The sequence below is a fragment of the Salvelinus fontinalis genome, chromosome 11 (genome assembly GCF_029448725.1).
Source record: "Salvelinus fontinalis isolate EN_2023a chromosome 11, ASM2944872v1, whole genome shotgun sequence".
NCBI lineage: Eukaryota > Metazoa > Chordata > Actinopteri > Salmoniformes > Salmonidae > Salvelinus > Salvelinus fontinalis.
This window is the reverse complement of record NC_074675.1, coordinates 7,775,308-7,801,265: the sequence shown is the minus strand read 5'-3', so window position 1 is coordinate 7,801,265 and position 25,958 is coordinate 7,775,308. Positions and strand designations below refer to the sequence as shown.

The window sequence follows — 25,958 nt, the reverse complement described above, 5'->3', positions numbered from 1 at the left end:
ACCCAAATCCTTGTAGTGATGCAGGCCTTTATGTTGTACACATGACATTGTGTCATTACAAACTTTATCTGCAACGTTATGTTCCATTCTGTTGAACTTGAGCGAAACCAGGGCTTGCGCACGCTGAAACGGTTACAGGGCTACAAGGAGAAGTATCGCTCGAGTCCAACAGAATGGAATTTGGCATTGCGGATGAAATTCGGAATGACACAATTTCATGATCAACGCATTTAAGCTCGAAGCTTGCACGTGCAGAGGCTATACATGGCGCTGGGAGTGAGTCAAACTCTGTGAGAGCACTGATGGTAACATTACACACCCTTACACTGAAAACCGTCATGCTGCTGAAACAAATGAATCCATATCCTTCCTAGGAGCTCCGCTCTGGCAGCGCTGTGTCTGCGTCAGACTTCTCCTAGACACGCCCGGGGCTCCAGTGTGTGCCATGCAGAAGGAGAATAAAGCAGTGGGTATGACGCTCAGCCACGGTCCGGCTGCCTACTGACTGGCGGCTCCACTGATCAAAGGCGACTTCTCCTACTTCAGTCGAGAGTCATTGGCTCAGGCTGCCAGGCTTTTACTTTAACATGTGTTTCCCAAGTGACGCAGGAAGCAAAGAAGACAGAGGGACAGGACCCATAGAAACATGATGGAAGGGAACGAGGGACGGCGAGCTGGGGGTCGGGTAGCGGAGAGGCGGAGGGGGGATCAGATGGGACAGGTGGAAAGGGGCTGTTTGAGGACCCACAGAAAGATGGGGAACGGGGGACAGGATGACACTGACACTGTTTCTTAAACACCCAGGCACTTCCTGTGTCAGTCTAATTTGGTTCTGAGCTATGATCTCAATGCAAAGCAACGACAGATGCTAAATGAGCTAATATAAGCTCATATTGCGTCAGTCGCTCTTCACATTCATTAGCCAAGACAAAATAAAGACATTAGAATCAGTAAGGACCTGAATCGCCATTGGAACGCCGTCGGAACATGATCATTGAAAAGCGTACAACAGACTCATCCAAACAGCTTATCATTAGAAAGAGCTGTGTGTGTGTGTTTGGTTTTAGCTTCCCTGTGGGGACCAGAAGTCCTCACAAGGATAGAAAAACAAGGAAAATTCAGACAAGTGGGGACATTTCGCCGGTCCCCACAATGAAAAAGGAGTTAGGTTTAGGGTTACAATTAGGGGTTAGGTTTTTTGAGTTAGGGGTTAATGTTAGGGTAAGGTTTAGGGGAAATAGGATTTTGAATGAGAATCAATTGTTTGGTCCCCGCAAGGATAGTAAAACAAACATGTGTGTGTGTGTGTGTGTGTGTGTGTGTGTGTGTGTGTGTGTGTGTGTGTGTGTGTGTGTGTGTGTGTGTGTGTGTGTGTGTGTGTGTGTGTGTGTGTGTGTGTGTGTGTGTGTGTGTGTGTGTGTGGCATGAATCATGACATTGTTTTCCCCTCTAAGAATGCCATTTGTTCTTTGGTCACCCAAGTAAACTAATTGTATGACGTCTTAACTTTACAAAACAAACCATTTACTATGCCCTCAAGATAGTCATACACACACACACAGGTTAGGACAGGATTCATCTCGGAGAGAGATAGACAGAGGGAGAGAGAGATACACACACACACACACACACAAAGACACAGAGAGAGACACACACAGAGAGACACAGAGAGAAACACACACACACAAAGACACAGAGAGAGACACACACAGAGAGACAGAGGGAGAGAGAGATACACACACACACACACACACACACACACACACACACACAAAGACACAGAGAGAGACACACACAGAGAGACACAGAGAGAGACACACACAGAGAGACACAGAGAGAGAGAGAGAGCGAGACAGAGAGAGCGAGAGAGAGAGAGAGAGAGAGAGAGAGCGAGACAGAAAGAGCGAGAGAGAGAGCGAGACAGAAAGAGCGAGAGAGGGTACAACTGAATGCTGAGGGGGCTCTGTTGTGACTGTCCTGTTGTGCGACTGTCTGGAAACATATTGTCATCAATACTTTACAACTAAACAAACGACCCAAATGGTGACGACAGAGAGTAGAGCAGTGTCTTATCTTTCTCTCCCTCTGTCTCTCCCTCTCTCTCTCCTCTCTGTCTCTCTCTCTCCCTCTGTCTTTCCCTCTGCCTCTCCCTCTCCCTCTGTCTCTCCTCTCTGTCTCTCCCTCTGTCTCTACCTCTGTCTCTCCTCTCTGTCTCTCCCTCTGTCTCTCTCCTCTCTGTCTCTCTCTCTCCCTCTGTCTTTCCCTCTGCCTCTCCTCTCTGTCTCTCCCTCTCCCTCTGCCTCTCCGTCTCTCCCTCTTTCTCTCCTCTCTGTCTCTCCCTCTCTCTCTCCTCTCTGTCTCTCTCTCTCCCTCTGTCTTTCCCTCTGCCTCTCCTCTCTGTCTCTCCCTCTCCCTCTGCCTCTCCGTCTCTCCCTCTGTCTCTCCCTCTTTCTCTTTCTCTCCTCTCTTTCTGAGACCTGGTGCCAAATTCACACGCCTGCCAATAGATAGCAGAACTTCAACTCAGAGTGCAAGGAGACTTGAAAATTATTTACAACGACGGCCTACACCGGCCAAACCCGGACGACACTGGGCCAATTGTGCGCCGCCTTACGGGACTCCCAATCAAGGCTGGTTGTGATACAGCTTGGATTTGAACCAGGGTGTCTGTAGTGACGCCTCAAGCACTGAGATAAAGTGTCTGAGACTGCTGCGCCGCTGCGAACACTACCTTTAAACAAACAAAAATATCCATGGAGGAATGTAATGTAATTATATAATGATGTGGTTTGGTTGCCCTTGCAGTCCTCCCACTACTATGCACTTTTCTGTTGTGACTCACTTCATCATTGTGTTGTATTGTGTTGCAATAAGGTCACTAATTAGTAAGGAACGCCCCAAACCTGGTTGTATAGACCTTATTTGAAAGGAAAAAACTAAAACCTGGGCCGTCCATGGAATTAGTTTTACACCCCTGTCATAGCTATTCTTAACATGACCAGTCAGGTTTCAGGTACATTATTATTTTATATTTATTTTTTACATTCTTTGTAAGTAAAGTTTGATTTAAGTGATGATGTAATGATCAAATGGATGTTTTCCAGAAAATAGTGTTTTTCAGCCTAATTTCAAAAACATTCTTTATAATTGCTGTTGATAACTGCAGTCTCTGGTTTAGTGCATGCTGGTCCATCAGTCCCAAGACGTTGCAGGTTTGTTAATTTAGGTCATGCAAGAAATGATCATCCTAGATTACCCTATTACTTAATATAACTATTTCATGTTTCCCCACATAGTTATATATCAGTGGAAGCTGGTGGGAGGAGCTATAGGAGGACAGGGTGATTGTAATGGCTGGAATGGAATAAATGGAACGGATGTTTTTGATACCGTTCCATCCGTCCTCCTGTAGCTCCTCCCACCAGCCTCCACTGATTGCCATTATAATTGGTCTGTAGCGTGTAGTAAAAAACCCACCACATGGTGATGCTGTGGTGTTTTTATGGGCTCGCCACCCGCTGACAAAAACAGGAAAAGACAACGCGGAAGTAAAACTTCGAGCGGGTTTGTTTTGTTCTTGCCACCATTCTTTCTCGTGGACGAAGCCATACTAGCTGAATACCCAGTTCTCAGTCCACTGAAACATGTCTAAACTACAGTCGTTTCGCGTGTACTTAAACGAGCGTTTAACAGCGGCAGCTGTGGAGATTTTTGGGGCAGTTGAGCAAACGGTAGTGGACTACCAGGAGGAGAATGATCGACTACGGAGACTGCTAAGGGTCACACCGGAGATTAAACGATGCAGAATAGGTTCGTATGTAGGTATACTGATAGCTAGCCGTTCTGCTCAATAAATAAACTGTTTAGGGGTTCAGTGATCACCATTTCAATATGCTTTATTAACTGTTAGCACCGTTTCTAAACCCCGAGGCCCAACATCGTCAGACTTCCGGGAACGCTTGCGAAGCAAGACTCGGCAGACCAGACGGGGGTTTGAGAAGTCAATGAGAGAAGTGAAATATTCCTCCTTAGCTGTTCATTTTCTCGATTTCTAAAGTCACAACCTAGATTCAAACGAATGTTTTAAGTAGGTGAATATGTCATTACTACAACCTTATGAAAGTGACAAACTGACACGTTTTGATTTTCGCCAAAAACTACTTTATATCTAAGGAGTTGACGGCTTGCACATGCGCAGTTCGGCGGGAGACGAACGTTGACATTCCCACCTGGGGGTGTGTTCAGTTCGCTTGAACCCGATGAAGTGTTTCTGCGAATTAGATTAGCTAGCTAGCGTCGTCATGACATTGCCCTACAGGCGTGATCTGGGATTTCTATTGGAGAATCAGTTTCTACATAGCTTCCTACCTAACTATATTTTTCTAATACCATTGCTAAAACACATTCTCATTAAAACCAGTAAGTCATTCGAATTTATAAATGAACTTGTATTATTTTTTACATTACAAATAAATAGCTTATTGATAAGTAATTGAAAGTAGATTCTAGTTGATCAATTATTTAATTGGAATTTTTGTTAACTTGAATATACTTCACCAGAGTCCTTAATTGAAACAATAATAAAGTGGGGTCACTCTGCCTCTGTTTTGGTAAAAAGGTGATGATGAGCCTGGAGAAATGAACCCACTCTCAAATTCATAGACTGAGATATGGATGCAAGGACTGACCATCCATGATATCAACATTCAAATATAAGCTTGTTAACTTCAATGTTTGTAAACAATGTAAATATAGCCACAAAAACATGGTTAAAACTATGTGTTCTGATGGGACGACGACAGTTGAATTAAGCTCATGAGGCATTTATACATTCTATTCTTCAAGAATCATTTATAAGTCAAAACAGTTATGTAACAACTAAGGATTCTAGTTTTAACTTCTAATTGACCCCAACTCTGATGTCTAAAAGCTGTATAGATAACCTCTGCTCCTCTCTCCTATCCTTCAGAATCTCTGCAGCTCTCTCTCGCTGTCTCTGAAGAGGAGGTTCTCCCTGAGCAGCAGCACTGTGAGCAGGAGTGGAGCCCTAGTCTGGGGCAGGAGAACCCAGAACTTCCACAGATTAAAGAGGAACAGGAGGAACTCAGGACCAGTCAGGAGGAAGAGCAGCTTCAAGGTCTGGAGGCTGATATCATAGAGTTCAAATTCACTCCTTCCTGTGTGAAAAGTGAATGTGATCAGGAGGACCCACTTCAGCCCTTCACTTCTCCCCAAACCCAGACTGTGGAGAACAGAGAGAGTGACCCTAAACAAGTGGATCTCACACCTTTTGTTACTGTGACCCACTTTAAGGGTCTCTACATTCCCTGTGACCCTCCAGATAATCAGAACAATGCCTCCAGCCACAGCTCAGCTGTAAGCAGAAACCCAGTAGGACTTGACAGCAGCCCACCGATGGATCCCAACCCACCATTGGTTCCCAGCCCATCATTGGATCCAAACCCATCAATAGGTGAACACTGTTCCAAACCCAGCACCACACTTAGAAAAACTCACCACTGCCGTGACTGTGGTGAAATGTTTGCTCTGAAAGCTGACCTGAAGAGGCATGTGACTCTTGCCATGCAGAGACCCAGTGAATGCAGAGTCTGTAAAAAACGCTACAACTCCAGCTGTAAACTGAAGGCCCATGTCCGACTCTGTCGCGGTAGGAAACCCTGCACCAGCCCTGTTTGTAGCAAGACCTTCAAACTCAAAGCAGATCTGTCCAAACACATGAGGATTCACACAGGGGAGAAATCATTTAGTTGTGGTTACTGTGGGAAGCGCTTCAATCGCAAGGGGAACCTTACTGATCATATTCCTGTTCACACAGGAGAGAAAGCATTTAGCTGTGCTGACTGCGGAAAAAGATTCAGTCAGAAGGGGACCCTACGGAAGCATAGACTGACTCACACAGGAGAGAAACAATTTATCTGTGGAGACTGTGGAAAAAGCTTCTATCAGAAGGGGGACCTAAGTAGGCATATACGGACTCACACAGGAGAGAAACTTTTTATCTGTGGTGACTGTGGGAAAAGCTTCAATTTGAAGGGGAACCTAAAGAAGCATGAACTGACTCACACAGAAGATAAACCATTTAGCTGTGATGACTGTGGGAAAAGTTTCAATCACAAGTCTAACTTACTGACGCATGTTAAAAACATCCACAAAGGTGGCAAACAGGATGAAATCTTAAAGAACTGTTTAGTCACAAAATTAGAATAAAAAGGCAGGATGTGGACCACTCTGAGTACACGCTCATAGACTCACATCTATTGGTTGGTGGAGGACGATACGATGATACCTCTCCTAGGGACCTGCTCTCCATGCTTCAGGATTAAAGTTCCTCTGGTCTCTGATCTATTCTATTGGTAACCTGCTGTTTCTCTCCACAGTGCTCTCTGTTATTCTCTGGTCTACATGGAGGGCCTAGCTACTTTACATCTGTCTGGAGGGACAGATAGAGGTCACAGAATGAGGCTTCTAGTCTCAGCACTTTCCAAGGCTTTTTAGAGGAAAATACTTTTTCAGGTCATGTCACAAGTGCCTTCTCCTCTGACAGTGTCACAGCTAAACCATTTGTAAAATGTATGCCCTTTAGATAAAATCTCCTGCTAAATGGCATATACAATGTAGTCTGAACTGATTGACGTCCTTGATAAATATGAGCAATCATGACTGTATAAAATAAATAATTCAAATGCTGAGCTATTTTGTATGCTTAAAAGAATTGGGAAAGTATATTATTTTATATGAATACAAATGCTCATAGAAATAATACTTTTTTTTCTCTCAAAAGAGTAGTGGTAAAGACGAGTAGTGGTAAAGACGAGTAGTGGTAAAGACGAGTAGTGGTAAAGACGAGTAGTGGTAAAGACGAGTAGTGGTAAAGACGAGTAGTGGTAAAGACGAGAGTAGTGGTAAAGACGAGAGTAGTGGTAAAGACGAGAGTAGTGGTAAAGACGAGAGTAGTGGTAAAGACGAGAGTAGTGGTAAAGACGAGAGTAGTGGTAAAGACGAGAGTAGTGGTAAAGACGAGAGTAGTGGTAAAGACGAGAGTAGTGGTAAAGGAGAGAGTAGTGGTAAAGGAGAGAGTAGTGGTAAAGGAGAGAGTAGTGGTAAACAAGAGTAGTGGTAAAGGAGAGAGTAGTGGTAAAGGAGAGAGTAGTGGTAAAGGAGAGAGTAGTGGTAAAGGAGAGAGTAGTGGTAAAGGAGAGAGTAGTGGTAAAGGAGAGAGTAGTGGTAAAGGAGAGAGTAGTGGTAAAGGAGAGAGTAGTGGTAAAGGAGAGAGTAGTGGTAAAGGAGAGTAGTGGTAAACAAGAGTAGTGGTAAACATTGACACCCCTGAAGATTCTAATAAATAAAGTAGAGGAAATACTACATGGAGCCTGTGACTCTATGAACTCTACAAAAGTTAGTTTTCGTTTCAGATTATTTTGTGCCCAGTAGAAATTAATGGTAAATAATGTATTGTCATTTTGGAGTCAGTTTTATTGCAATAAGAATACCTTTTGGGGGAAAATCGTATAAAATAATACCTTATAGCTCAGTATTTGAATGATTTATTTTATACATTATTGTTAATCTTTATCAAAGATAATTTGATCATCAATTATTTTAGATCCCACTATTATGAATTCAGTGGCGACACTTCTGCTGTCCTACCACTAGATGGCACTGTTTAAGATGCCTCCCCACTAGATTGCGCTGTTTAAGATGCGACTGCAGTATCCCTGTATATCAAACCTGTTAGTCATTTCATCTTATTTTCCAGAGACCTATGAGGGCATAAACCATTACTAAACACATTGTATTACAACCAAACAGGACCATGTTAAACTGAACCAGACATGACTGACCATGGGAATGAGGGAAGATGTTATAGATGTGATGTACTGTGGGGTCAGAGGTGACTGTAAATCAGGATTAGGTTCACAACACCAGGAGAGTCAAAGTAAACAGGTGTGTGTTATCCAGATTGACAACAATGTGGAGGAGTGGGACTGTAACTGTATGCATTAGTCTACTACAATAGAAAGAGGTGTAGATGATGTATCTGCTTAAATGTTCCCCAAAGGAGGACATATTTTCATTCTATACATACAGGCTTCTAGACTAATGCATGTTGAGTAAATAAAACTAAACACGTTTGCTCCTCAGTGTCCCTCTGATCAAGAGGTGTCTGCATTACATCCTACTACAGCAAAAGGAAATCGGCTAGCTGGCCAATGAAGTGGATCTATTACACTAACGTGGATCCTTTCAGTAGGCTACAACAACATGAGAAGTGAGAATGTCAATTGTATATGTCATCCCTCTCTTTCCTTCCCTGTGTGTGTGTGTGTGTGTGTGTGTGTGTGTGTGTGTGTGTGTGTGTGTGTGTGTGTGTGTGTGTGTGTGTGTGTGTGTGTGTGTGTGTGTGTGTGTGTGTGTGTGTGTGTGTGTGTGTGTCTCGCTCTCTCAGCCAGACTTAAAGGTCGAGACTGAGTCTGCGTCTCTCACATGGATAGGCAGACTATTCCAGAAAAATTGAGCTCTATAGGAGAAAGCCCTGCCTCCAGCTGTTTGCTTAGAAATTCTTGGGACAATAAGGAGGCCTGCGTCTTGTGACCGTAGCGTATGTGTAGGTACAGTTGAAGTCTGAAGTTTACATACACCTTAACAAATACATTTATACTCAGTTTTTCACAATCCCTGACATTTAGTCTTAGGTCAGTTAGGATCACCACTTCATTTTAAGAATGTAAAATGTCAGAATAATAGAGAGAATGATTTATTTCAGCTTTTATTTCTTTCATCACATTCCCAGTGGGTCAGAAGTTTACATACACTCAATTAGTATTTGGTAACATTGCCTTTAAATTGTTTAACTTGGGTCAAACGTTTTGGGTAGCCTTCCACAAGCTTCCCACAATAAGTTGGGTGAGTTTTGGCCCATTCCTCCTGACAGAGCTGGTGTAACTGAGTCAGATTTGTAGGCCTCCTTTGCTCGCACACACTTTTTCAGTTCTGCCCACAAATTGACTCTGTTGTCCTTAAGCCATTTTGCCACAACTTTGGAAGTATGCTTGGGGTCATTGTCAATTTGCGGCCAAGCTTTAACTTCCTGACTGATGTCTTTAGCCTTGATACCATTAAAATGTCATTTACCACCTTCACGGGTGCAGTCTCAGTGCTATGATGGGGTCTAAAACCAGACTGAAGCGTTTCGTATACATTGTTTGTCTTCAGGAAGGCACAGCTTTTTTTTAAATGTTAAACGGAATGGGAGATTCAATATAGGCCAAAAGTTTTTTATATTTTCTGGGTCAAGGTTTGGCTTTTTCAAGAGAGGCTTTATTACTTCCACTTTTAGTGAGCTTGGTACACATCCGGTGGATAGAGAGCTGTTTATTATGTTCAACATAGGAGGGCCAAGCACAGGAAGCAGCTCTTTCAGTAGTTTAGTTGGAATAGGGTCCAGTATGTAGCTTGAAGGTTTAGAGGCCATGATTATTTTCATCATTGTGTCAAGAGATATAGTACTAAAACACTTGAGTGTCTCCCTTGATCCTAGGTCCTGGCAGAGTTGTGCAGACTCAGGACAACTGAGCTTTGGAGAAATACGCAGATTTAACGAGGAGTCTGTCATTTGCTTTCTAATGATCATGATCTTTTCGTCAAAGAAGTTAATGGATTTATCACTGCTGAAGTGAAAGCCATCCTCTCTTGGGGAATGCTGCTTTTTAGTTAGCTTTGCGACAGTATCAAAAATACATTTTGGATTGTTCTTATTTTCCTCAATTAAGTTGGAAAAATAGGATGATCGAGCAGCAGTGAGGGCTCTTAGAGAGAGCCATGTTTTGTGACTATATTTACATTGTTTACAAACATTGGAGTTAAACAAACATATATATTTTGCATTCTGATAGGGGACGACAGTTGAATTAAGCTCATGGGGCATTTATACATTCTAGTCTTCAAGAATAATTTCTAAGTCAAAACAGTTACGTAGCAACTAAGGATTCTAGCTTTAACTTCTAATTGACCCCAACCCTGATGTCTAAAAGCTGTATAGAGAACCTCTGGGCATTTTTCTTTTGGTGTTTTTCAGAGTCAGTAGAAAGATCTCTTTAGTGTCCTGAGTTTTCATAACTGTGACCTTAATTGCCTACTGTCTGTAAGCTGTTAGTGTCTTAACGACCGTTCCACGGGTGCATGTTCATTAATTGTTTATGGTTCATTGAACAAGCATGGGAAACCATGTTTAAACCCTTTACAATGAAGATCTGTGAAGTTATTTGGATTTTTACAAATTATCTTTGAAAGACAGGGTCCTGAACAGACCATTAGTGGTCTTGTTGCACTACATGTAATGAGGAGATGAAGAAGGGGTCCTTGCTCCTTCTTGATTAACTGATTCATTTTAGACATCTGAATGAGTTGACCAACTCTCCACACAATGTTCTGGGGATTCACCGTTTTGAGAGAAATATTATTTCAAGTCAGACAGGATTATTGCAAGAAACTACATATTATTACTTTTTCAGTTAATATTCATTGTTGCTATTTTTAACACATTTTTGGAGGGTGTGAAATTGGGATCCTTTGCTCTGGACAAGGCCAAAGACCAGACAATATTATTCTAAAATTCCCGTACATTTTTTTCACTCAAATAATGCAACAAAATCGATGTAACTATAAAAAAGGATTTATACACTTTTCTTTCCAAAAGGAACCATTGACTTTGCCCCCAAGACAGTCACACTCATGCACAGTACGAGAGAGACAAGACAGTCACACTCATGCACAGTACGAGAGAGAGAGACAAGACAGTCACACTCATGCACAGTAAGAGAGGAGAGAGAGAGACCAGACAGTCACACTCATGCACAGTACGAGAGAGAGAGAGACTAGAACGCTATTTGGCCCTAAACAGAGAGTACACAGTGGCAGAATACCTGACCACTGTGACTGACCCAAACTTAAGGAAAGCTTTGACTATGTACAGACTCAGTGAGCATAGCCTTGCTATTGAGAAAGGCCGCCGTAGGCAGACATGGCTCTCAAGAGAAGACAGGCTATGTGCACACTGCCCACAAAATGAGGTGGAAACCGAGCTGCACTTCCTAACCTCCTGCCCAATGTATGACCAAATTAAAGACTCATATTTCCCTTAGATTACACAGACCAACAAAGAATTCGAAAACAAACCCAATTTTGATTAACTCCCATATGTATTGGGTGAAATACCACAGTGTGACATCACAGCAGCAATATTTGTGACCTGTTGCCAGAACAAAAGGGCAACCAAGGAAGAACAAACACCATTGTAACTATTTGCACATTGTTACAACGACCCATGCCAATAAAGCCCCTTGAATTGAGAGAGAATAGTGTTATCAGAATACTGACTTCAGTTTCACTCCACAGGATACTAGGAGATCTAGCATAGAGAGAAACAGGAGAGGGCACAACTGAAAACTGAGGGGGCACTGTTGTGATTGTCTTTCTCTGATGTCCTGTTGTGCGAATGTCTGGCAACATTGTCATCATTACTTTACCCACAACTTCACATGTCAGTCACTAGATGGGAGCACTTCACTGTGTTCCACTCATACTGAGAGTACATAAATCATGGAAACAGGGCTCTACACTGTTGAGTCCAACTGTTGACACCCAGTTAGTGTCATGAGGAAAATGGACTAACTGTGACATGTGGTTGTCTAACCTAGCCATCTTATGATGAATGCACTAATTGTTACTCTGGAAAAGTGTCTAGTAAATGACATAAATGTAAATACACAGCTGGCTGGACACGTATGCACAAACACACAGTCAGTCCCCATGCATGTATACCTACAGTAAACCTAATATAGTGAACATAATCCTGATTTACAGTCAACTCTGACCCCACAGTACACAACATCTACAACATCTTCCCTCATTCCCATGGTCAGTCATGTCTGGTTCCGTTTAGCATGGTCCTGTTTGGCTGTAATACAGTGTGTGTGTTTTAATGTGTTTAGTAATTGGTAGGAGTCAGGGGCATCATGCACCCATTATTTTAGAGGGGGCACGCAGTACGTGAGGTTGGAGGGGGCGTGGTTCAGAGAATGCAGCATGTTTCAAACACCTGAAATGTTTTGTCCTGCAATCTAGAGCCATTATCATTATGTCCATTTCTCTGCGTAGGTTATCTAAGCAGACCTCTTTGCCTGTTCAATGGTCATTGTAATGAATGATGCACATTAAGTCTTTAAGAACTTGTAGGCCTTAGGAAGTTAGTACAACTCCTACATTGGTATATAGTATCTTATAAACCGGGTGGTTCGAGCCCTGAATGCTGATTGGTTGAAAGCTGTGGTATATCAGATCGAATACCATGGGTATGACAAAGTACTATTAACTGGACTAATTACGTTGGCAACCAGTTTATAATAGCAATAAGGCGCCTCGGGGGTTTATGGTACAGTGGCAAGAAGAAGTATCTGAACCCTTTGGAATGACCTGGATTTCTGCATAAATAGATCATAACATTTGATCTGATCTTGATCTCAGTCACAACAATAGACATACAGTCTGCTTAAACTAATAACACAATTATACTTTTTCATGTCTTTATTGAACACACCATGTAAACATTCACAGTGCAGGGTGGGAAAAGTATGTGAACCCTTGGATTCAATAACTGGTTGACCCTCCTTTGGCAGTAATAACCTCAACCAAATGTTTTCTGTAGTTGCGGATCAGACCTGCACGACGGTCAAGAGGAATTTTGGACCATTCCGCTTAACAAAACTGTTTCAGAGGTCAGGACTCTGACTGGGCCACTCCAGAAGGCTTATTTTCTTCTGTTGAAGCCATTCTGTTGTTGATTTACTTCCGTGTTTTGGGTCATTGTCCTGTTGCATCACCCAACTTCTGTTGAGCTTCAATTGGCAGACAGATAGCCTTGCATTCTCCTGCAAAATGTCTTGATCAACTGAAAAATGAATTCCCGAGTTATTGATAGCAAGCTGTCCAGGACCTGAGGCAGCAAAGCAGCCCCAAACCATGATGCCCCCTCCAACATACTTTACAGTTGGGATGAGGTTTTCATGTTGTGTGCTATGCCTTTTTTTCTCCAGTGTTGTGTTCCATAAACAAATCAACTTTTGTTTTATCTGTCCACAGAATATTTTGCCAGTAGCGCTGTGGAACATCCAGGTGCACTTTTGTGAACTTCAGACGTGCAGCAATGTTTTCTTTAGACAGCAGTGGCTTCTACCGTAGTGACCTCCCATGAACACCATTCTTATTTAGTGTTTAACCTATCGTAGACTCGTCAACAGAGATGTTAGAATGTTCCAGAGATTTCTGTAAGTCTTTAGCTGACACTCTAGGATTCTTCTTAACCTCATTGAGCATTCTGCACTGTCCTCTTGCAGTCATCTTCGCAGGACAGCCACTCCTAGGGAGAGTAGCAACAGTGCTGAACTTCCTCCATTTATAGACAGTTTGTCTTACCGTGGACTGACGGACATCAAGGCTTTTAGAGAAACTTTTGTAACCCTTTCCAGTTTACGCAAGTCAACAATTCTTAATCTTAGGTCTTCTGAGATCTCTTTTGTTTTCGAGGCATGGTTCACATCAGGCAATGCTTCTTATGAATAGCAAACTCAAATTTTGTGAGTGTTTTGTATAGGGCAGGCCAGCTCTAACCAACATCTCCAATCTCGTTTCATTGATTGGACTCCAGGTTAGTTGACTCCTGACTCCAATTAGCTTTTGGAGAAGTCATTAGCCTAGGGGTTCACATACTTTTTCCAACCTACACTGTGAATGTTTAAACGATGTATTCAATATAGACAAGAAAACTACAATCATTTGTGTGTTATTAGTTTAAGCACACTGTGTATGTCTATTGTTGTGACTTAGATGAAGATCAGATCAAATTTTATTACCAAAATTCAAAGTGGCTAGTATTACAGAGAAACAACACATTTAGTTTTATTTATTCATCAAGAAGGAATCAATAGGCTACATAGCTCAATCAAATTCATTTACAAACATTCCTCCTGAGTCCTGCGCATCCATTTTAGCTGAACAGCTGAACACTCTCTGGGGGACCTCTGTCTTGTAGGTTCCCAGGACGTCACAGAGAACCATTTCAGGACCCTTTTAGCATGTTCTCAGGACGTCACAGAGAACCATTTCAGGACAATTTCTGCATGTTCTCAGGACGTCACAGAGAACCATTTCAGGACCCTTTCAGCATGTTCTCAAGACGTCACAGAGAACCATTTCAGGACCCTTTCAGCATGTTCTCAGGACGTTCATTTTAATTGTTCTTAGAACATCCGTTATGGTCCCAAGGGAATGTTCTCTAAGTTCCTAGGACACCTCTGAGGACCATGTCAAGACCTTTTTAGGACATTCATTTTAATAGTCCTCAGGACAATGTGTGATGGTACCATGGGAACATTATCAGGGGGAACATTTTCTTGTTCCCGGTTTGTCCTGGAAGACTTTATTAGGACGTTGCATCATGGCCCCCTGGAGGTTTTGTCAAGTTCCCAGGACATCTTTAGGATGTTCTTGCAACAATGTGTCATGGTCCCCTGACGCTCCCCTGGATGTTCTTGGAGGTATTGGTCCCAGATTGGGGCTGTGGCGGTACCGAAATTTCGTCAGCCAGTGATTGTCAAGCAAATAACTGTTGGTCTCACGGTAATTGACCGTTAATTAACGTAAACACATTTAGCATCTCTTGGCTTTCACAGATGATGCAGACATTTGGAACATCTACATCTAAAAGTCTAATAAATCCATGTAACTTAGATACACCATCACAATAAATGCATTATTTTAGACAGGTCTAAAGAAGCATGATATGAAGAAAATGTATATTTCAGAAGAACAGAATAGCATACTTTGTGGGCTACATTAGCTCATTCAGCAGACAATATTTGCTTAGAATTCTGTGGCATTATTTAATAGTGTGAAGAATACAATTGAACAAAGCTGAGTAAAATATAAATATTTTGTTCAAGCGATTTGAGGACATGTGGCAATTCCGTTTTGAGCAGTTAAAGAAATAGCTAATCCTACGCGCTAAATTTAGAGTTCATGTAACTTTAGCTGTTCTACAAACGTTGGGCTATATGTTTGGATTGTTAATACATTGTAAGGCTGCATGATGTGACTCTAATGATGATTTGAAAGACATGAGCTCTGCTTTGTTTCTTGTGCAGGCTGTACACTCTTCATTAGTCTCTCATTCCCAATTTGACAAGCACTTGATAATGCCAGCTATTGTGTCTGAGAGTGTACTCACATTCTGCCTTTTTATTTTCATCTTCTGACTAAAGACATTTGTCTTAATTTTTCTTATTTTTCTTCCTTTGTGGATGTTTTTTCACGTGTCAGTAAGTTAGACTTTTGAGTGAAGCTTTTCCCAAAGTCAACACAGCTAAGTGGGTTCTCTCCTGGTTTCTCTCCTGTGTGAGTCCGTTTATGGTTTCTTAGGCTCCCCTTCTGATAGAAGCTTTTCCCACAGTCATCACAGCTAAATGGTTTCTCTCCTGTGTGAGTCAGTTTATGGTTTCTTAGGTTCCACTTCTGAGTGAAGCTTTTCCCACAGTCATCACAGCTAAATGGTTTCGCTCCTGTGTGAGTCAGTTTATGGTTTCTTAGGCTCCCCTTCTGAGTGAAGCTTTTCCCACAGTCATCACAGCTAAATGGTTTCACTCCTGTGTGAATCCGTTTATGGTAATTTAGGCTCCCCTTCTGAGTGAAGCTTTTCCCACAGTCTCCACAGCTAAATGGTTTCTCCCCTGTGTGAATCCTCATGTGCTTGGACAGATCTCCTTTGAAGGTCTTGCTACAAACAGGGCAGGTGTAGGGTTTCCCACTGTGACAGAGTCGGACATGGGCCTTTAGTTTACAGGTGGAGTTGTAGCGTTTTCTGCAGAAGCGGCATTCACTGAGTCTCTTCTTGGAGAGAGTCACATGCCTCTGCAGGTCAACTTTCAGAGCAAACATTTCGCCACAGTCACGGCAGTGGTGAGTTTTTATAGACGTGGTGCTGGGTTTGAAACAGTGCTCCACCACTGATGGGTTTGGATTCAATGATGAGCTGGGATCCAATGGTGGGCTGCTGTCAAGTCCTACTGGGTTTCTGCTTACGGCTGAGCATTGGCTGACATTGTTCTGATTATCTGGAGGGTCACAGGGAATGTAGAGACCCTTAAGGTGGGTCACAGTAACAAAAGGTGTGAGATCCACTTGTTTAGGGTCACTCTCTCTGTTCTCCACAGTCTGGGTTTGGGGAAGAGTCATGGACTGAAGTGGGTCCTCCTGATCACATTCACTTTTCACACAAGAAGGAGTGAATTTGACATCAGCCTCCAGCCCTTGAAGCTGCTCTTCTTCCTGACTGGTCCTGAGTTCCTCCTGTTCCTCTTTAATCTGTGGAAGCTCTGGGTTCTCCTGCCCCAGACTGGGGCTCCACTCCTGCTCACAGTGCTGCTGCTCAGGGAGAACCTCCTCTTCAGAGACAGCGAGAGAGACCTGCAGGGAGTCTGGAGGAAAGGAGAGAGGAGCAGAGGTTATCTATAGAGCCTTTAGACAGTCGTCACTAGCTGGCACAGCCATAAACCCTGCCTATTTCTAAAATGCATCTTCTTAAAGCAGAACTGAACTCAAGAACCAATTTCTCTCGTTGAAAACAGCATGTGACACCGATATGTCAGAAACATTTCTTCCTGTGCCAAAATGGTTGGTACAATTTGGTCATAAAGTATCTTCCAAAACTGAGTTGTGAGATTTGAGTACAAGAGTTTGTCATGACTTAGAGGATTGGGTTTTGATTTCGACAATACCCTTTGAATTGTGTCGGGGACAACTGTAGCATTTTAGCTAAACGTTCCCCTAACTTTTACCCAATTAATACTTAACCTGCTACGTAACTTTTACATAAATTCACCTAACCTTTGTTGTTAGTTCTCCTAACCACCAATGTAAATTCTCCCCATAATTTTCCTTTGTTGTTATGGTGCAACAGGCAACATGGTCTCAGAAAAAGACATATAATACTATAGCTCCTCAAATACTAATGATAAGTTAGGTCATCCAATTCGTATGCTATTGTACAACCAGGTAAGACGTATGATACTATAGCTTCTCTAATTCATATGATATTGTATGACGGCTATGACATGCATCATTTAACCTAATGTAATATATCATACTAAATGTAGGGAACGGATTGATTTACCAAATCCTACATATTGTTCTGAGACCAAGTTGCAGGTGCTTCGAAGCATGCGGAACATTTTTCAAAGCAGTCTGATCCTATACAAAAGTACAGCTGATGCTTGTATAAAATGTAAATTACCCCGTAATCAATGACATCCGAAGCTTTGTTTGATTACATGCTTTTTAGAAACGTGTGTTGCAAAATGTGAGATTACACAGATTATTTTTAAAGTTACAATTGAACAGTAGCTCAGCAGGTAGGGTTGGAAACCATCGAACACTGACAATAAGACAGGGTCGAATCACGGCAAAAGCACAATATTTAGATTAATTTTATCTGCACATTGTGGTTCTAATAATTCATTTAATTTAGTAGGCGACATAATAAGCTTTTGTCACACTCATATCCTCCTAAATAACGGCATAGATTCAGTTTTAGAAGTTTTTTGAATTGAGGCAATAAAGGGAAGTGGAATGTAAGATGCCTACCTCGTATTCTTACTATTTAGGTGTTCAAAGCCTGTGACCCCGCGACTAACCACCGCGACTATCCACCGCGACTATCCACCGCGACTAACCACCGCGACTATCCACCGCGACTATCCACCGCGACTATCCACCGCGACTAACCACCGCGACTATCCACCGCGACTATCCACCGCGACTATCCACCGCGACTATCCACCGCGACTATCCACCGCGACTAACCACCGCGACTATCCACCGCGACTATCCACCGCGACTAACCACCGCGACTATCCACCGCGACTATCCACCGCGACTAACCACCGCGACTATCCACCGCGACTATCCACCGCGACTATCCACCGCGACTAACCACCGCGACTAACCACCGAGACTATCCACCGCGACTATCCACCGCGACTATCCACCGCGACTATCCACCGCGACTATCCACCGCGACTATCCACCGCGACTAACCACCGCGACTAACCACCGCGACTAACCACCGCGACTATCCACCGCGACTATCCACCGCGACTAACCACCGCGACTAACCACCGCGACTATCCACCGCGACTAACCACCGCGACTAACCACCGCGACTATCCACCGCGACTATCCACCGCGACTAACCACCGCGACTAACCACCGCGACTATCCACCGCGACTATCCACCGCGACTATCCACCGCGACTATCCACCGCAACTAACCACCGCGACTAACCACCGCGACTAACCACCGCGACTATCCACCGCGACTATCCACCGCGACTAACCACCGCGACTAACCACCGCGCCACAGAGTTTTTACGTTTTTTTCAAATCAATTATCTGAACATCAAATGCTGCTGTTTATTTCTGATCAGCACGTCACTAATGTGCATTGTTTTAAGTCTGTGGCTGCAGATCAGATGTTTTCTGGACCTTTCCCCCCCAGACTAAAGGTCCAGAAGCTTCTGTGCATGTGTTTATTCTCTACTTCACGCAGTCTCTGCTCTACTCGTAAAGAACAGGTAACTCTGCTAATTTAATAACGTTATATCAAAGCTGAATCAATGTCTGCAACATCTTATAAATGATAGTATTCTACATAACAGAAGACAGCATAACGTTACTGTAAGACAGAATCACCAACTCATTTTTCTCTAATGTGGCCAAGACTCAACAAGGTGCCACTAGGCAAAATACACAGGCTATGCTACAGTTTGACAGCACCATCTGCTCTAAACTTCACTGTGCATCATTCATAACAACACTGTATAACTCAAGAAGATCTAAACGTAAATCCCCATGAAACTGATTAACATCAAATTAGGGCCGAGACATACCAGTATCACGATACTCGTTAGTATTGTGTCATGGAAACAAAAAACACGAAGAGGATTTAAGTTCTTCAGGAAAACAGACCTAATGTTGGAAACAAATATCATTATATTGTCATCCAGAGACACATTTATTTTCCAAGCTTATAGCACACAATATGTTACATACAGCAGGTTTTTAAGAACCAAAAAGTTACGTCTGCTATGTGCTTTCATTTTTGCATTGGAACAAATATTGTGATACTGGTATCGTCCCGGCACTAGATCAAATGGTTGATATACAGATGCTGCATGGACAGTTCACTAGTAAAACTAGAAAAAAAGTGTCATTCTTGATTGACAGTGAGAAACGTTTAGTGAAAGAGACCACAACAATGTGTTTGTTAAGAAACACATGCGCAGAACGTGATCAGCATGTGTACAGAAGCTTCGGGACCTTTAGTCCGGATGCGCAGCCACACTGTTGATAAAACGCTACGAGTAATTAACCGTTTTTCGGCTACGGAGCTATAAATGAACTGGAGACAGTGTCCAAGAATGACGACCGTTGTTTCTAACTCAGGTTCGCATTCGCCATTTCGTGGTTTCTGCCATCTTCCTAGATCCGGTTTAACTGGGACGACTACACCTCCGTACTAGCACAGTGCACACTGGATAGACTGCAGTACCGTGCACATGTGCACCGGGAACTTTGCCTGAGCACGTGGACAGTTAAAGGTCACGAACAGTCAAAATCATGTTTTTCATGAAACTGGATGATATTTGAAGGACATCAAAGATCAAAGTATGATGACCAAAATATGACAAATGACTGTTGCTTCTACATTGATAAAGTTTGATCATAAAGTTACTGGTTCCCTCCCCCATGTCAAACACTTGGATATATTATTAAGGGGACAGGCGACATCACTTAATTTTATTGTGTGCTAACATAATATTCTCTTCTGTTTAAATAAGTACTGCATTGTCACAAACATCAGAGAAGGCGTGTTTAAGAAGAACAAAATATTTACAGAGTAGGCTAAAAGAAAAAGTTACACAATAAGAATAACGAGGCTATATACAGGGGGCACCGGTACGAGTCAGTGTGCGGGGGTACAGGCTAGTTGAGGTAATCTGTACATGTAAATGGGGGCGAAGTGACTATGCACAGGTAACAAACAAACGATTTTTATGAATTGTTCAACAGTCTAATGGCTTGGGGGTAGAAGCTGTTAAGAAGCCTTTTGGACCAAGACTTGGCGCTCCGGTACCACCTGCCGTGCGGTAGCAGAGAGAAAAGTCTATTTAAAGGTATATGTGACCAACAGATGCATATCTGCATTACCAGTCATGTAAAACCAAAGATTAGGGACAAATGGATTTATATCAAATGTGCTAATTCCTTATATGAACTGTAACTCAGTAAAATCTTAGAAATTGTTGCATGTTGCGTTTATATTTTTGTTTAGTGTAGCTATCAGAAGATCTACATACTAACCTATTCTACATAGTTTTATCTCCGGTGTGATCCGCAGCAGTCTCCGTAGCCGATCATTCTCATCGTGGTACTCCGCTACTGTTTCTTCAACTGCCCCAAAAATCTCCACAGCTGCCGCAGTTAAACGCTCATGTAAAAACACACGAAACGACTGTAGTTTAGACATGTTTCAGTCGATAAATTGGTTATTCCGTTAGTATTGCTTCGTCCACGAGGGAAAATGGTTGTCACAAAGCTTCTTCTTCGGTGGGGTTTATCCGCGGTTGTCATCCAACGTTATGGTGCATTACCGCCACCTACTGTACTGGAGGGTGGGCCTCTAATGACGTTCTACTCAATATACTCTTTAAACTAATTTCCTGTATCCCCTGCTCCCTCATACTAGATCTCATCCTCTCTCTTTCCCTCCAATAATGTCCACAGTAGGCTACCTGGGGCGGCAGGTGGTTAGAATGTTGGGCCAGAAACCGAAAGGGTGCTAGATCAAATCCCTGAGCTGACAAGGTAAAAATATGTCGTTCTGCCCCTGAACAAGGCAGTTAACCCACTGTTCCTAGGCTGTCATTGTACATAAGAATTTGTTCTTAACTGACTTGCCTAGTTAAATAAAATAAAATACATGCTCCACTGTCTCCTGGCAATACTCACATTTTCCTGTTGGATGCCTATCACGTGTAAGGTCTTATTCAACTGGCTGTGTCCCACCCTTAATCTTGTAAATATTGCCTCCTCTCTTCTGTCCCTTCCTGTCGTTCTCCCCTCCCCAACTTTCCTCTGTACTTGAAATAAAATGTCTGCCATTAGTATCTCAATTCCACTGCTCCTGCCATTTCTCCACCATCACTGTCCATGTCAGGCTTTTTGCCTCTGCCTTGCTCATTGAAACTACCAATCAACATCCTCAATACTTCCTACTTGCTTAGCCAGTACATCAACTGCCTCGTTCCCCTCCACTCCCACATGAGCTGGGACCCATGTAAATATGATCTGTATACCCATTTGTTTACTCCTGCCATGGGTTTGTATCACCTCATAAAGCAGGTCTTGCCTGATACGTGATATAAAGGACTGGAGACTCCTTAGCACTGCACATGAATCAGAGAAAATAACTCATCTTTCTGGCTTAACTTCCTCCACCCACTGCAAGGTCAGCAGTATGGCCATCGTCTCTGCCGTATATACAGCCAGATGATCTGTAATACGATTCCTGAATCTCACCTCACATTCCTGCACTACCAGTACTGACCCAATACGTCCTGTCCTTGGATCTTTTGAACCATCTGTGTATATGGCCACAACATCCTGATATACACAGTATCCAGACATCTCTTAACTATTGCCCTTTTCATCTCTGCCGTGGTAAGTGGTGCATTCAATGCATCATAGCTGCCCCTACTAAAGCTGTTCTCACCCAGTTATTCATACTATCCACTTCCCCTCTCAAATCCACCCGAGCCATCACCCACTCACAACTCCTGATACTGATCCCACTTTGCACTTTCAAACACCCCCCCCCCCCTGCCTACTCCATCCACTGACACCTCCTCCTCCCTCTGGCCTACTGTGCACACTATGGGGTAATAATCACTCCCTACTGTCGACTCCTCCCATACCTCCCACTCACAGATTCCTGCCATCGCACTAGATATCAAAGTGAGGTCCAATGCAGACTCCTTCCCTGTCAATCCTAGTCCCTCAGCCATCATTCAGGCACACCAGATCTTTAACTTCTATCAGATGTTCCATCACTCGGCCATTTCCATCCATCCGTTTCCCCCCCAGGCATTAAAATCCCCACGCCACATGACCTTAGTTCTATCCTGGTCCTCCACCCTATCCACATGACCTTAGTTCTACCCTGGTCCTCCACCCTCTCCACATGACCTTAGTTCTATCCTAGTCCTCCACCCTCTCCACATGACCTTAGTTCTACCCTGGACCTCCACCCTCTCCACATGACCTTAGTTCTATCCTGGTCCTCCACCCTCTCCACATGACCTTAGTTCTACCCTGGTCCTCCACCCTCTCCACATGACCTTAGTTCTATCCTGGTCCTCCACCCTCTCCACATGACCTTAGTTCTACCCTGGACCTCCACCCTCTCCACATGACCTTAGTTCTATCCTGGTCCTCCACCCTCTCCACATGACCTTAGTTCTACCCTGGACCTCCACCCTCTCCACATGACCTTAGTTCTACCCTGGTCCTCCACCCTCTCCACATGACCTTAGTTCTATCCTGGTCCTCCACCCTCTCCACATGACCTTAGTTCTACCCTGGACCTTCCCCCTTCTCCACATGACCTTAGTTCTATCCTGGTCCTCCACCCTCTCCACGTGACCTTAGTTCTATCCTGGTCCTCCACCCTCTCCACGTGACCTTAGTTCTATCCTGGCCCTCCACATGACCTTAGTTCTATCCTGGCCCTCCATGTGACCTTAGTTCTATCCTGGCCCTCCATGTGACCTTAGTTCTATCCTGGCCCTCCATGTGACCTTAGTTCTATCCTGGCCCTCCACCCTCTCCACATGACCTTAGTTCTATCCTGGCCCTCCACTCTCTCCACATGACCTTAGTCCTATCATGGTCCTCCACCCTCTCCACATGACCTTAGCTCTATCCTGGCCCTCCACATGACCTTAGTTCTATCCTGGTCCTCCACCCTCTCCACATGACCTTAGTTCTATCCTGGCCCTCCACCCTCTCCACATGACCTTAGTTATATCCTGGCCCTCCACATAACCTTAGTTCTACCCTGGCCCTCCACCCTCTCCACATGACCTTAGTTCTATCCTGGTCCTCCACCCTCTCCACATGACCTTAGTTCTACCCTGGCCCTCCACATGACCTTAGTTCTACCCTGGCCCTCCACATGACCTTAGTTCTATCCTGGCCCTCCACCCTCTCCACAAGACCTTAGTTCTACCCTGGCCCTCCACATGACCTTAGTTCTATCCTAGTCCTCCACCCTCTCCACATGACCTTAGTTCTATCCTGGTCCTCCACCCTCTCCACATGACCTTAGTTCTATCCTGACCCTCCACCCTCTCCGCATGACCTTAGTTCTATCCTGGCCCTCCACATGACCTTAGTTCTACCCTGGCCCTCCATGTGACCTTACTTCTATCCTGGCCCTCCATGTGACCTTACTTCTATGCTGGCCCTCCATGTGACCTTAGTTCTATCCTGGCCATCAATGTGACCTTAGTTCTACCCTGGTCCTCCACCCTCTCCACATGACCTTAGTTCTATCCTGGTCCTCCACCCTCTCCACATGACCTTAGTTCTATCCTGGCCCTCCACATGACCTTAGTTCTATCCTGGTCCTCCACCCTCTCCACATGACCTTAGTTCTATCCTGGCCCTCCACCCTCTCCACATGACCTTAGTTCTACCCTGGTCCTCCACCCTCTCCACATGACCTTAGTTCTATCCTGGTCCTCCACCCTCTCCACATGACCTTAGTTCTATCCTGGCCCTCCACATGACCTTAGTTCTATCCTGGCCCTCCATGTGACCTTACTTCTATCCTGGCCCTCCATGTGACCTTACTTCTATCCTGGCCCTCCATGTGACCTTAGTTCTATCCTGGCCATCCATGTGACCTTGCTTCTATCCTGGCCCTCCATGTGACCTTAGTTCTATCCTGGTCCTCAACCCTCTCCACATGACCTTAGTTCTATCCTGGCCCTCCACATGACCGTAGTTCTATCCTGGCCCTCTATGTGACCTTAGTTCTATCCTGGCCATCCATGTGACCTTACTTCTATCCTGGCCATCCATGTGACCTTAGTTCTATCCTGGCCCTCCACATGACCTTAGTTCTATCTTGGCCCTCCACATGACCTTAGTTCTATCCTGGCCCTCCACATGACCTTAGTTCTATCCTGGCCCTCCATGTGACCTTAGTTCTACCCTGGCCCTCCACCCTCTCCACATGACCTTAGTTCTATCCTGGTCCTCCACCCTCTCCACATGACCTTAGTTCTATCCTGGCCCTCCACCCTCTCCACATGACCTTAGCTCTATCCTGGCCCTCCACATGACCTTAGTTCTATCCTGGCCCTCCACCCTCTCCACATGACCTTAGTTCTATCCTGGCCCTCCACCCTCTCCACATGACCTTAGTTCTATCTTGGCCCTCCACATGACCTTAGTTCTATCCTGGCCCTCCACCCTCTCTACATGACCTTAGTTCTACCCTGGTCCTCCACCCTCTCCACATGACCTTAGTTCTATCCTGGTCCTCCACCCTCTCCACATGACCTTAGTTCTATCCTGGTCCTCCACCCTCTCCACATGACCTTAGTTCTATCCTGGTCCTCCACCCTCTCCACATGACCTTAGTTCTATCCTGGCCCTCCACCCTCTCCACATGACCTTAGTTCTATCTTGGCCCTCCACATGACCTTAGTTCTATCCTGGCCCTCCACCCTCTCCACATGACCTTAGTTCTATCCTGGCCCTCCACCCTCTCCACATGACCTTAGTTCTATCTTGGCCCTCCACATGACCTTAGTTCTATCCTGGTCCTCCACCCTCTCCACATGACCTTAGTTGTATCCTGGTCCTCCACCCTCTCCACATGAACTTAGCTCTATCCTGGCCCTCCACATGACCTTAGTTCTATCTTGGCCCTCCACATGACCTTAGTTCTACCCTGGTCCTCCACATGACCTTAGTTCTATCCTGGCCCTCCACATGACCTTAGTTCTATCCTGGCCCTCCACCCTCTCCACATGACCTTAGTTCTATCCTGGCCCTCCATGTGACCTTAGTTCTATCCTGGCCCTCCAACTCTTCTAGGTCCAATACCTGACACAGACTATAGTAGTTCACTACCACTATCATCCCTCCTCTCAACCACATATTCCTGTTCAACACCTTTACCTAGTTCACTACCACTATCATCCCTCCTCTCAACCACATATTCCTGTTCAACACCTTTACCTAGTTCACTACCACTATCATCCCTCCTCTCAACCACATATTCCTGTTCAATGCCTTTGCCTAGCATCCTGTAGGGAAGTCCTTGCTTTATGATGGTGGTACACCCCCCCCCCCTCCCTACAAACCACTACATATCCCTGTATTATAAACTCCACATACGGTTTGAGACATGTTTCCTGCCCACAAATCACATCAGGCTTAGCTGGCATATCTACAATTAACTTCTTGAACTTCTGCCCACTAGCCAACAGGCTTTCGAGCATTCCATTGTAGTACTACCAATGGCGGACTGGCCGTCGGGAGCACCGGGACATCTGGAACCTCTTCCCATGTCAACCCTGTCATACTCAGATGTCTCCCAGCAGCATCCACTACGAGCTTAATCCTCTCCGTTTTAGACTTTACTTCAGCGGTGCTATTGATATCTCCTGCTATGTACGTCACTAGTTTTATCTTATCTACGTATACCGCCACCCACCTGCCCCGTAATCCTCCATCTAGATGCTTCTACCCATCGC

The 25,958-nt window shown here is 44.2% G+C and overlaps 2 protein-coding genes across 2 annotated transcripts in view; one reads left to right on the top strand and one right to left on the bottom strand.

The window, feature by feature from the left end:
• The first annotated feature begins 3,537 nt into the window (after positions 1 to 3,537).
• LOC129864955 (gastrula zinc finger protein XlCGF57.1-like) overlaps positions 3,538 to 25,958 on the top strand; it is a 41,789-nt gene continuing 19,368 nt past the window's right edge. Inside the window, exons 1-2 of the mRNA XM_055937295.1 lie at positions 3,538 to 3,810; positions 4,970 to 5,137. Coding sequence (XP_055793270.1) covers positions 3,645 to 3,810; positions 4,970 to 5,137 — 334 coding nt within the window. The 5' untranslated portion in view covers positions 3,538 to 3,644. The remainder of the gene's footprint in view (positions 3,811 to 4,969; positions 5,138 to 25,958) is intronic.
• LOC129864956 (gastrula zinc finger protein XlCGF57.1-like) lies at positions 13,950 to 20,766 on the bottom strand. The gene is made up of 2 exons (XM_055937297.1): positions 20,491 to 20,766; positions 13,950 to 16,547 (listed from the first exon to the last, which is right to left on the bottom strand). Exons 1-2 carry the CDS (start codon positions 20,654 to 20,656, stop codon positions 15,355 to 15,357), a joined length of 1,359 nt encoding a protein of 452 aa, XP_055793272.1. The 5' UTR covers positions 20,657 to 20,766; the 3' UTR covers positions 13,950 to 15,354.